We start from the raw sequence: 13,045 nt of genomic DNA, 5'->3' as shown, positions 1-13,045 counted from the left end.
TTCCAAAATATCATACTGGATTATTTTCTGGGGTAACTCATCAGGTCCAACGAAAGTCTTACTTGTTGAAAAACATGGAGAATACTCAAGAACTTCTTGCAGAGAGCTGTTTAAGGCACTGCTTCCCAATATATTTATTCCTTAATGAAGTCTGTCATTAAAGTGTACATCCTTATTCATACCAACAGTTCAGTTTATGGAATGGATACTAAAAATAAGAATAGCTTTCACAAAGAGTTAAAGTCACTTAATTCGATTGAGATAGATGTCCCCTATTGAGCGATACATATTTTCAATAACATGCCAGTAGCCATAAAAAATTTTAACTAGTAATAAAGATCATTTTGATAGAGTCTAAGGGATTTATTGGTGGGCAATTTCTTCTACTACACTGATGAATTTCAGGGCAGAACAACTAATGCATGTATTTTATTAATAATGTCACATAATGTGAATATAGCGTGCAATCTGACTTTTGCACAAATTCTATTTTTATTTGATAATGCGTAGCTACAGTAGCCTGAGAATTATCATTTCATCTAAGTGTATTGAACATTTAACATTTGGTGACAGGTTAATTATCCTTTTAAATGCAAATACGCTTAAAGTTCTTTTCCTGTTCCACATCCACAAAGGACAATTTAGTTTGGTATCTGTGGAAGTAGCATTGGCATTTATATTCTTATTCTGTAAATATTTATTGTGTATTCTTATTTTCTGACATGTTCCACGTTCCAGAGGATCTCCTCACTATGAATCAATAGCAACCCAAAGTACATCTAATTTAATCTAATGTACGAATGTGGGAGTGCAATGCATGAGTTATGCTTCGTCACACCTCAGTGTGATCGTGCATGTGAGTTTCTTATTTTCTTGACTCTTTTCTCTCATTAGTTTCATTTCTGTACTATAATTTCTGTCCGTTAGTATAAGTGTCTTTGTTCTATCCCACGTGCTAGTATAAACTTTGGAGAGCTTTCAGTTGTTCGAATCGGTTTCTTCTTCGAATTACTTTCCTGTAATTATCTTTCGTGGGCAATTGTTTCACCGGGATAAACGATTTTCAGAATTTTTTATTTTCTCTTGCTCTGTCTTAATGTTGCTTGATCCTCGTGGTTCTTTTCTGAACCATGTTAGATTCATCCGTATTTTTTCTAAATTACTGACTCTCATTTTGACGTGAATGACATTTCTATCGTAATTTCTACATAGCTCTACAGCACGAATTTTCAGGTTCATCATAAAACGTTCGACTGTTGGAACAAACCTTTGCCGACTGTATGTGTTCGTAGTGCATCCTTCTGGTTTATTTTCCTCCTTATGCTTAACGTTAGGGTGGATGTGTACGGCATGTGTGTTTCCCCTGGCATTATATCATTTCATTTTATGAGTATCCAAGGATTTAAAAGGCCATGAGATTATCCAAAGCAGGTACCAGCAACTATTATGTATTTTAGGTAAATGTATGACTTTTCTAATTATCTACATGGAATAAATTTTATGTGTAGTTTGCATGGAATTTTACTGTTACGGTTACAAATTTATCCCACACATACCAATCACTGTTTCTGTGGAAGCATTCTACAGCACTTTATCTCATGCAATGTATACAGGGTGAGTCACAAACTATCGATAGGACCTGAAATGTTTTGTAGGACAAAAGTTGCAAAGGATAACGGGGGCCATAATATGACGTTGGTTTTTTGTTTCTAGGTGGGGTCGCGTCAGAGATATGAAGGTCAACTTCGTTTTTTTTTTTATATGGGATGCCATATTGTGGTACTCATTTTCTGATAGCGGCTATCAAGACGAATCTAATTATGTGTAACAGTAAGGTCTTTGAAGGTCAACGAAGGTCAAAAAGGCAGCATGAACGTCCATTTATAGAAGGTGTTCGAAGTGATGACCACTGGTATCAATACAGTGCTGTAATCTTATTATCATGGGTAGAGTGCTATTCCTTATCACATCGGCGTTTATCAAAGCACATGGTTCTGACAATTCTCTCTCGCATATCTTCAGGTGTAGATTGAGCGTCTTTATAAACCATGTCTTTTACGAATCCCCACTAGAAAAAAACCCGGAGGTGTCAAGTGTGACGCACGAAGAGCGAGAATTATAGAAATATCCCTTCGGTCTCTTATTATGAAAGTTTTGTGCAAATATTACTATTTCTGATGTTGTAATCAAAAGTTTTTATGCCTGATTCATAAGCAGTTTGAGTGAAAGAAAAAAATCCTCGGTTTTTAATATCATGAGCCTCCTTTAGGACAACTCAATTCATCTTCACAAGGTACTGAGATGTGATGTAAAGAATATCACATAACTGTTTGGTGAAGACAAAATTAATAGTAACTAAATGGAAAAGTTTTTCGCGTTTCCCCACAAAAGGAGGTTTTGGACTTTTTCCTTTCATCTTCATCTACATCTGCATTTATACTCCGCAAACCACCCAACGGTGTGTGGCGGAGGGCACTTTACGTGCCACTGTCATTACCTCCCCTTCCTGTTCCAGTCGTGTATGGTTCGCGGGAAGAACGACTGTCTGAAAGCCTCCGTGCGCGCTCTCATCTCTCTAATTTTACATTCGTGATCTCCTCGGGAGGTATAAGTAGGGGGAAGCAATATATTCGATACCTCATCCAGGAACGCACCCTCTCGAAACCTGGCGAGCAAGCTACACCGCGATGCAGAGCGCCTTTCTTGCAGAGTCTGCCACTTGAGTTTGTTAAACATCTCCGTAACGCTATCACCGTTACCAAATAACCATGTGACGAAACGCGCCGCTCTTCTTTGGATCTTCTGTATCTCCTCCGTCAACCCGATCTGGTACGGATCCCACACTGATGAGCAATACTCAAGTATAGGTCGAACGAGTGTTTTGTAAGCCACCTGCTTTGTTGATGGACTACATTTTCTAAGGACTCTTTCTTTAGACTACCAATTCGATTTTAATCCTACTCTTGATTCATCGTTTTATTTTCGTCACTGCGTATTCGATTTATGTACTGAACAGTAGGGAAGCAAGACTGCATCTCTGTCTAACACTCTTCTTAATCCCAGTACTTCGTCCTTGGTCTATCTAATTTCATTATTCCGTCATGGTTCTTGTACATTTGTATATTATCCATCTTTCCCTATAGCTTACTCCCATTTTTTTCTTTCACATATTTTCCTTGTCAGCAACATGGGCGCATGAACTGTGAAACTTACTGTGCGATAGTTCTCGTACATATCAGTTCTTGTTATTTTCGAAATTGTGTTGATGATTTTTGCCGAATGTACAGAGTCCCACCTATTAATGAAGTCACAACATGGTACGGAAACTAAATGAAGCCGTGTTACATGCATTTATGTATAGATGGAACTTATTTTACTGACTCGCATGACCCTGATGCCGCCAGTAGTCGTGGAGATGAACACTTACACCCAACGGTCACTCTCTACGGTTACTGTGGTCCAGCTGCTGCAAGCAACGACGCCCAGTCAGAAGTGGACATCGGCCTCGTCCCCAGACCATGTACATTACCACGACTGGTCTTCGCATCACTCAGGTTTTTGGGCATGGTACGGCGGAATGCCTCGGCTAAATGCCAATAGGAGATGTATGAGTGCAGCTATCAAAATTTTCACTTTGGCAAGTACGGGGAAGCAACACTAGTCTCCACTGGGTCGCAACGTAGTTATGGTCGGACGCTACAGAGGGCGCACACAATAAGGAATATTTTATGCTCTTATCCAACGTCACACAAATATTTGTCAAGTGAACATCTAACCAGCAAACCTGGTTAAAGGCACTCTCTTAGCTTTATTCAGTCAGATTATATCCCCAGTCGGACCGTGTGCCTCAAGAGCGCATCTTGAATCCCCGTGGTTGCGGCGCAAAAGAACCCAATGGGATTTTCTACAAGGTATATTAGTCATACTATCCTGGATTCAGGACTAAATGTTACATTAGTCATCACACACTGGGTTCAGCACTAGACTAGTGCTTAAATTAGATCAGCACAAGTAACCAACATTGCCCCGCATCGTCTGCACGCTCGACTTGTCTACACTACTATATAAAGACAATTTCTTTTAAACAACGATGTAGGGATTTTCAGTTAACACTTATTCCGAGAAAGGAAATTCCGTGAGGTGAAAATGTGGGGTTTCGCTCCTTTTCGTTTTTTTTCACAGTCAGCTTTCATTTATCAGGGCACTGAAACTTTTAGACTTATTCTTTCACATATATTCTTTACCTTTGAATATAACTTTAAACAAAAATTTTGTATACAACAGTGTTATCTTCTGTTGTGTGCATCGCAGCCAGTTTTAAGAGGAGACAGGAATGTTATGTTTATTACTTATTCACTTATGATGACAGTACTACTATGCATCTGAATCATCTGGAACTTTCCAGTTCTACCCGTTCACAGTTTACGAGATACACTGTTACTGAAGCTATGATCTTTACAAATTCAGAAGCTGGAGAGGTCTCTCATGTAATAATTATATTAATGATTCCAACCGATTTACCTGTTAATTTTAAGTAACTTCATTTCCCAATCGAGGTTTCGTTTTCATTAAAAATAAACAAGGCTCATTGTCAGGGAGAGAGACATGGGAAGAGGAGAAGGACAGAGAGCGGGAGTTGGAGAAAATGAATAAGGGGAAGGTAGATGAGGATAGAGAGAGGAGTGAGAAGGATATGAAGAGAGACTGGGGAGGAACAGTGAGAGAGGGAGGAGGAGAATATGAATAAAGAGAGTGGGATGTAGAGAAGATGGACAAAGAGAGGGAAGAGGAGATAACAAAGAGGAGGGAAATGGAGATACGGACGTATATACATTTCCCATATATCTCCATAAGTTGCAAAGCATTACTGGGATCGCTTGCGTAATGCAAATTTTAATAAATTATCATAAATTGTTGCTAATTTGAATTGCCCTCAATTTTTGCATACTTTCCATAAACCGGTTCGACCATGTGACGAGGCTGAATTGTTGCTTCAGACAAGCAAACCAACTCAATACCAATTCAACGACTTCACCTACTTGAAGTGGTTATTGGTTTTCTTCATGCCACATTTATATCGGATGCCAAAGCATTAGATGAATACAATAAAACCAAAAATATAACATAAAAGAAAACAATAATAATGCCACAAACAGTTGCCGATTTGGAGGGACAGACTGAGTCAGAAAAATCGTGTGATGCTGGTCCCACGACACAGGGGGAAAAGTCAAGTATAATGCTGAATTCGTACACTTATAATTGTGTTTCTAAATCTCGTAATGTAAACAGTGCCAGTTCGGTTGAACGTATTGTTTACTCGAAGGATCTCTACGAACTTGCTATCTTTGATCTGAATTCGCTGGTCTGATGCAAAATCTTACCAAGAAAGGTTAGTGGGGAAACATTCTTAGAAAACGGAAAATGCGAAGGGTGAATTTTAGAGCTTCATTCGTGATACGTCAATTCCTATGAATAACGTCCCTCTTGCAGCTCATCAATTGTCTCTAGTGATCAGAGTATTGAACGGTATAAACGTCTTCATGGAGAAACAGCAATATATAGTCATAAGACGGAAGGAGTGGCTGAACGAATAGCGTGATTTATACTCCTGCAGAAAATACACTTAAGGACGGTAAACCACTTTGCTTTGCCAAGTAAGAAATTAAAAATCAATATGAGATCTTTGCTTATCACTGACGTCACTTCAGTGGTCTGCATGTCAATTTCGCTGCTTCTTTTCTATTCAAGCACATCGTGTTTTGGCTTAATGAAGCTGATTTGAATCTGTTGCAGATATTTCACAGACTGGAAAAGGACCTGAGGCCTTCATGTGAATAACCAGAGCTTCCAACCACTGAACCACGATGGTGGTCTGTAAAAGAAACTTCAAGCGTATAACATTCCACCACAGAAGTAATGAGACACGCATATACCCACCTTTTCAGCTGAAAGATTCATTGTGACAGGCGCCTCCGAGAGACTGGATGAAATATCATTTTAGCCTCACTACTGTCTCAAGGTTGTTAACCTGGTAGAGCATACGCTTTGTGCTTTATATCCCTTCTCTTGGTACTAGGTGTTCTACACCTTCGCAGGAGAGCATGTCCAGATTTTTATCACATCGGTGAGATATTTCATAAGATTGAAGAACTAAGGTCATTGGAAGGTAAGAAGATAAAACATCTGTTAATGAATAACAGACTAGGAAAATATAGGCGTACTTGCTCTACTTCTGACCAAGTTAGATAAAAGAAAAAGACATTCACTTCGCAAGAGGATAAGAAATACATGAAAATAATATTTTCCTATTGTTTGCCACAACTTGTTCCAATTTCATTCTTTGTTAATACCTTCATACTTTCTTGTCTTAGGCACCTTTCCCCCTGTGTGACTTGATTTCTAAATACATCTACGTGTCCTATTTCTATGTCAATATGTGTATCGAGTAAAATTTGTATCTTGTACACAGGTCCAAAGGATTCATTGATTAAGCACTACCTTTCTTTTTTCTATAGCGGGGTTTCTGGTTTCTCAGTATTTTCAGGTCTCTTCCCACGCGACTGGTTAGGGTATTCCCACAAGTTTCAATTTTCTGTATGATATACATTACTCAGATCCATATTTTCATCAACTGCGTTTCTCTGTGATTTCGGTATACGGTGTCTAGTGTTACATAAAATTTCACAAAGTTCTGTCTTTCTTAATCTAGTCACTTGTGTTAACTTTCACCTCTTTTTTCCCCTTCATATACCTACAGTTTTCATTGGTATGAAAATTCCAATTCTCTTTATTACATTCTTTTGACAATGACTTGTGATACACATGGAATGTTTTTGAGATATTCAGTGTCCACGGAAATATATAATCACTTACAGTAATTGGTAGCACTGCTATGACTTTTCTTTCTGGCAGAAAGAAACATACAGTAACTACGTCGTAGGTTCATATTCGTAAGTAGTGTACTCAAAGCTTTTTGGATCTGCAGATACAGACATCTGAACACCAGCTTAAGGAATCGTTTCGGGCAGGTCGTTGTTAATATTTATAATACGTCTCAGTGACTACGTCGTAGGTTCATATTCGTAAGTTGTGTACTCCAAGCTTTTTGGATCTTCAGATACAGACATCTGACCACCAGCTTAAGGAATCATTTCGGGGAGGTCGTTGTTAATATTTATAATACGTCTCAGTGTCAGGAAAATATAATAGATTTTACATGACTGGATTATATTTCCACGACAACAAACGAAAATAAATCAATGAATGGGATAATATTTTAAGTTAATGATATATTCTGGTTATTAATATGGTACGTAGATACGGAAACTTTCTGTAGCTTTTGCTATAGCTTAATTACGCCAAATATTTCATTAGGACTCTGTGTAAAATAATGCATATATTTCCAGCATTTAACAAATAAAATCAACAATGCTTGTCTCAGTGGAAACTTTCTTTTTGCTTTGTCCAATCAGTATGATCTTTTTAAGTCACTCTCAAATCCTTTTCAAAAGAAAATCACTCTGTAGTATCGAAACCAGAGAAAACCTGGTCACAATATTCATATGTTATTAATTTTAGATATAGTCTACAAAATGTGTCACATAGTTATGTAACTGGGAAAAATGTATAAACTTTTGAAACCAAAAGTTGAAACACAAGCTTAAGTCTTGATTTCCTTAATAAAAGTAAAATGGTTTTCCAGTTATACGACATTGATATGCATTAATAGAGCACTGCAAAATCATTGAGGCTTTTCTGTCCACTTCTTGACTTATGGAGTGTTGGCTTCTGTCTCAGGTGAGCATTTTACTACTTTTCTTACATTTCTCCAGCAAGGGGAGTTGCCATTCTCAAAGGTACATTCTCCATTACAGGTGTCGAAGAACCAGAGATAGAAGCAACAGTCAATACGTCAGTTACGAATTGATTTATTACTGGGCTGGTGGTAATAGAATCTAACGTTAGCACAAAAGCCACTCACTGAAAAAGTGATGCTGCGTTGTATGTACCAATAAGTTTCACCCTAGTAAAGTCTGCACTGTAGAATTAAGGGTTTGTTTCCATTCAGCCAGTTGGTCGGTGAAGCAAAGCTGTTGCCCAGCCTTCTGACGTAATGCTGCTATAAAGGCAGACCAAACAGGGCTGTCAAAACAGAAACGTAAGCAATTCCTTCATCCGATTATGTGCTAGCACCAACAGCGCTGTCGATGGAGAAATTTGCTCCACTGAAAAGCTGTCTCTTCTGTCAGACAGTCCGAATATTATGCCTTAAAAAGGCACTGAGGAAGCACAGCCAGCATAAAAATTTACTGTTAAATAAGAAAAGGAAGGTCAGCATTTTATTCTCACAGCTGATACGGACAATGCTAATAATTATTAAATTCGTTGATAAATGCTTATCAGTACGCTCAAATGCATTTCTAGTGTATTAGAAAGTTCAAATACTTTGATGCCGATATATAGCTACGGAAATAATTTGAAACTATCGAGATCGGGTCCCAAAATACTTACAGCAGTGCTCCTACACTACATTTGCCAAATTGGAGTATGTTCACCGAATGAAATAGGTATTTATGATGCATGTTTCGGGCACTCAATGCTTGTAAATAAATGCTAATACACAGAATTTCTTATTACTTACTCGTTTTTCCGTAGTTTCTGACGTACTGTCTACCAATATTTTACTTTTGAAGGCGATAGTCAAATAAAAACATTAATATCATCGATGTTCGTAATGAACAGACATTTTTATGTTGAAACCACAATATTTGACTTTAACCATTGTTAGGAGTCTAATTAAGCAAGATTATATTTTTACGTGAAATCATTTCGGATTGAAATATTACACAGAGAGAAAGGCTAATGAATACAAAAGTGTACATTCAATGTTCACTCTGGTTCTTCTTGCCCACAGTCACATGTACTGCCAGCAATGCTAATAGTAGACTTACTCTCCTCGGTAGCTGAAGTTGAATATCTGACTTAGCCATGGCGCTTTGATGAAAGCAAACTGGTACCTATCCATTTTGTCTTCAGTATTCTTAGAGTGAATGCAGCTTCTGAACAATGGTTAGGATCTTAAGAACAGAGTCCAATGTAAGCAATGCGGTTTCTCCAAACTTTTCTTCATTAACTCTCTTCCACAGTGACAAGAGCTGTACGTAAATCTATGTTCGTTTAAATTTGCTTAAAATATCAAAACAGAGCAATTTCTTTTCCATTTATATGCTGTCATCCCGTTTCAGTCTGACTGTATATTATACTTGTCCTTGGAAGACCAGTTATTAATACAGCAATCTCGTCATCATTATGTACCATTTAGGCTTCTTTCATGAACGTATATATCGCAGATATGGGTGATACTAGGGAAATGAAATACGCAGGGTGAACCAAATTCTAACTGCGACCTAAACCATTAGCGTCTCTTCTGGCATCCTGCTGGTAGTGGTCATCGTCTATTCACGAAGTTGGTGCGGCTGCTACAAATATGTCTTTATCTTAACACTCAAGTTCCTAACGTTTGTCATCTCCAAAATAGATCACCACAACAACTTCCACTTGAAAAAATCGTGATGGAACAACAGGAAAAATATCCACCACGCCAAGGCCGAGTAAATGTACTGGACTCTCTTGGTCATCGCATTTTGGAGGACTAGGAACATCATGAGAAGAATCGGATCTTCTCGAAACCTGTTTACAAACACTATACTGCCACGCTCAACACAAATACGTTGGTCAAGACAGGAAAACTGAAACAGCTTACAGATGTCCAGCAAAAATTTCAATTCAAAACCCTCGCAGTATAAGAGACGCGTTTCACAGACGAAAACCACTTTAACTCAGAAAATTCCAGGATATACAAAGAAAAACCTGCTGTCAGAGGAGGATCACCGACAATATTTGGCGCAGGATTTGCGGTTCACAAAATGCTAGATTTCAATTGAGTTACAGAAAGAATCTGTACAACAGCCTTCTAATCACGAAACCAGAGATACACAACCATCAATGCGCATGCACCGGCCAACGATCACAACAGAAAGAAACCACAAGAAATCGAAGGCTTTTGAGAAATCTTGGACGAAATAACAAATAAAATACCAGAAAGACATGTTAAGATTATATTAGGAGACTTCAGTTCACAATTAAGTAAGGAGAAGAAGTACAAGCAAATCACAAACCCATACACAGCAGAAAAACGCACAAACAAGTATGGGAATCATCCAATAACTTAATCTCAAAATTTTAGCTTAAAAACTATGTTAACGCAATTTAAAACGCCAAAACGAAACTCACAACATGGAAAACGCCGAAAAACGTATGAGGAGAATTTCAGATAGATGACGTGGTCATCAAAACCGAAAATAAAACGAAATTCTGAATGTGAGAATACGCAAAGAATTCTTCAAGTCCGACATTCACTTGCTATAAGTGAAAATTAGACCAATCCCAAGACAGAAAAAAATCACAAGACTGGATCTAGAACAACTGAAGATTGAAAAAGACAAAATTCTTGAAAAAATTATTCAACAGAAAATTTGGCAGACCTCGCGAAGACAATTCAGAATGCAAATCGTTTGGATCTACCACTTAGGAAATGTAAACATACATGATGGAACGCAACTTGTTATCAGGCCATTGAACGTAGCATCCAAGGTTGGAGGAAGTTTTGCAGAAACAGAAGAAAAGAGATATGGCTAGATTTCCACAAAGTCCAGAAACGATCCTCGAAAGATATTAGAAGAGTGAAACGGATATACGACAAAAATAGACTAAATGAAATCGCGGAAGTCCTTAAGAGACGTAAGTTGAGAAATTTATACAGAATTTTCAGGGAAAATACAAAGTGTTATCAGCCTCTGAATATTTGCTTCAAGAGAACAGATGGATATCTCGGAACAACGTCTGTATAAAACTGCAAATTTCATGAAAATGGTTCTGATACACTCATCAATTTCGAGAAGCCCAAAGAAAAGTTACCCTACACGAAAACGGTACCAAACCCACTAACTGACGTACAAGAGATGGTAAAACAGCTAAAAACAACATAGCCCCAGGAGGAGACGGCGTTACTTCCGGCTCTGGAAACTTAAAGACCAAACCATCACAAAGGGAATCCATAAAAGTCTTATAGAAATATGACATACAGAGAAAATTCCACAGGAATGAATATGTGCGTTGATTCACACAGGCCAGAAAATGGGGGACAAGACAGACCTTAATTATTACAGAGATATTTCATTACCGGTAGCCCACAAAATTCTCTCCGAGATTTTACTCAACAGACTAGAACCACAAGCTGATACAGAGATAGGGGAACACCAACCAGGCTTCAGAAAAGGAAGGTCCTGTATTGAACAAACTGGGAACTGACAAACGCTCCTGAGAGTCATTCAGATGAACGACGCTGTAGTCGCACTCTTGGACTTTAAGAAGACCTTAGACTTAGAAGAATATGTAATAGACAGAAAGACTAAGATCCTCCTGTGACAGCCACAGACACGTCAGCCAAAATTATATTTATAGGAGAAATTTCAGACCCATTCGCGAGACATACATGGGTCAGACAAGGAGATGGTCTCTCATCGCCTCCATTCAACGTTGTCTTGAAAATAATTAGCAAACAGTGGGGGAAAAAATAAAAGGAATACGGTTAGGAAGAACGTATTCAAACAAGATGATCATAAAATGCCTGGCATTTGCAGATGACCTTTCAATACTAAGCAACAACTGACAAGAAGCACAATAAGCACTGTAATAGTTACATGAAGTCTCTGTGAAAGCAGGTCTACAGGTATCGTATGACAAGGCGCAATATATGAAAAGAAAGAGCAACAACAATCAAGTCATATGTACAAAAGACGGAAAGGTTAACAGAGATGAAACATTCAAATAACCTGGGGAATATATACAAATAGGAGGATAAAACGAGGTATCCAACATGCAATGAACAGAAAAAGGATCAGAAAGAATACAAACTGACATGGACGCAATACAATAAAAGAGATATTTCAAGATAAACTGAATGCAAGCACCACAGTACACTTGTACTACCAGAAGCACTCTACGCATCAGAAACGGTCACCATCAGAACATCAGGCATCGCAGAGATACAAAAAATAGAACGTAAAATCCTCAAAAAAATTTCGATCAGTGCAAAGAGATGGTATACGAATGAAGAGACCAACCAAAGAATCACATTGTATGGATACAAGAACAGGGTCATGGACATGGTCAGAAAATGCTGACAACCATTCTATGGACTCGTACATAGAATAAACAACAACGCACTCACAAAGAGGGTGTTTGATGTAGTAAATAGTTCCATCAAAAAAGTCAATTGTTTTCAAGAAATACAAGAAGACCTAAAACAAGCAAGGACTCGTATTTAAAAGATAAATGAAACAGATAAAGTTAAAAATAAAATTATGAACAGGAATTTTGAAGTAAAAGAAAGGAAGAAAGGCAAAATATGAACAAAGGAAAGGAGACAGGAACAAAGCCAAAGAATGAAGAAGTTCCAGGAAGAGAAAAAGAAGAAGAAAACAAGAAAAATGCATAATAATGTAACGTTCAAATTAATCACTGTCATGTATGTGTATATCTGTAAATGTATTAGCTCGTCGGCGCCGAATATACATAAATACCTTATGAACTATTTCAAAGATTAAATGAGAAGTGCAGCTGCCGCAGTTAGCGTACAGAATGTGAAGGTAACGGCAAACAAAGGCAATTAGTCAAAAATTGCACCTGATATTCATGGTTCCACTGCCATCTTCTATACGGGAACTTCTTCCGTGCTATAATTTAGTATCTGTCAGGACTGGAGAGGATCGATTCCTTACATTTAGTTTTTACCGGCTTTCGCGACATCCAGAAGCAGCTATTTTTCGAACAATGAAGTACTGAGAAGCAAATTTATTTTAGTCCTCTTCATGGAACTAACCTTAACAAAGTTTTTGTTTTGTTACTGCATTTTGAAAACCTTTCAGTACCACGGAAAGCTCTAATGATTGGTAATGAAGCTCATTTTCCCTCGAGCCTGTAG

General features: G+C 37.9%; 1 protein-coding gene across 1 annotated transcript in view; it reads right to left on the bottom strand.

The window, feature by feature from the left end:
- LOC124788822 (neuropeptide Y receptor type 2-like) overlaps positions 1-9,025 on the bottom strand; it is a 132,627-nt gene extending 123,602 nt beyond the window's left edge. The window contains exon 1 of the mRNA XM_047256103.1: positions 8,952-9,025. Coding sequence (XP_047112059.1) covers positions 8,952-9,025 — 74 coding nt within the window. The remainder of the gene's footprint in view (positions 1-8,951) is intronic.
- Positions 9,026-13,045: the final 4,020 nt, after the last annotated feature.

This window comes from Schistocerca piceifrons, chromosome 3, assembly GCF_021461385.2.
Source record: "Schistocerca piceifrons isolate TAMUIC-IGC-003096 chromosome 3, iqSchPice1.1, whole genome shotgun sequence".
NCBI lineage: Eukaryota > Metazoa > Arthropoda > Insecta > Orthoptera > Acrididae > Schistocerca > Schistocerca piceifrons.
The sequence above is the reverse complement of the archived record's forward strand: the minus strand, read 5'-3'. Positions and strand labels throughout refer to the sequence as shown.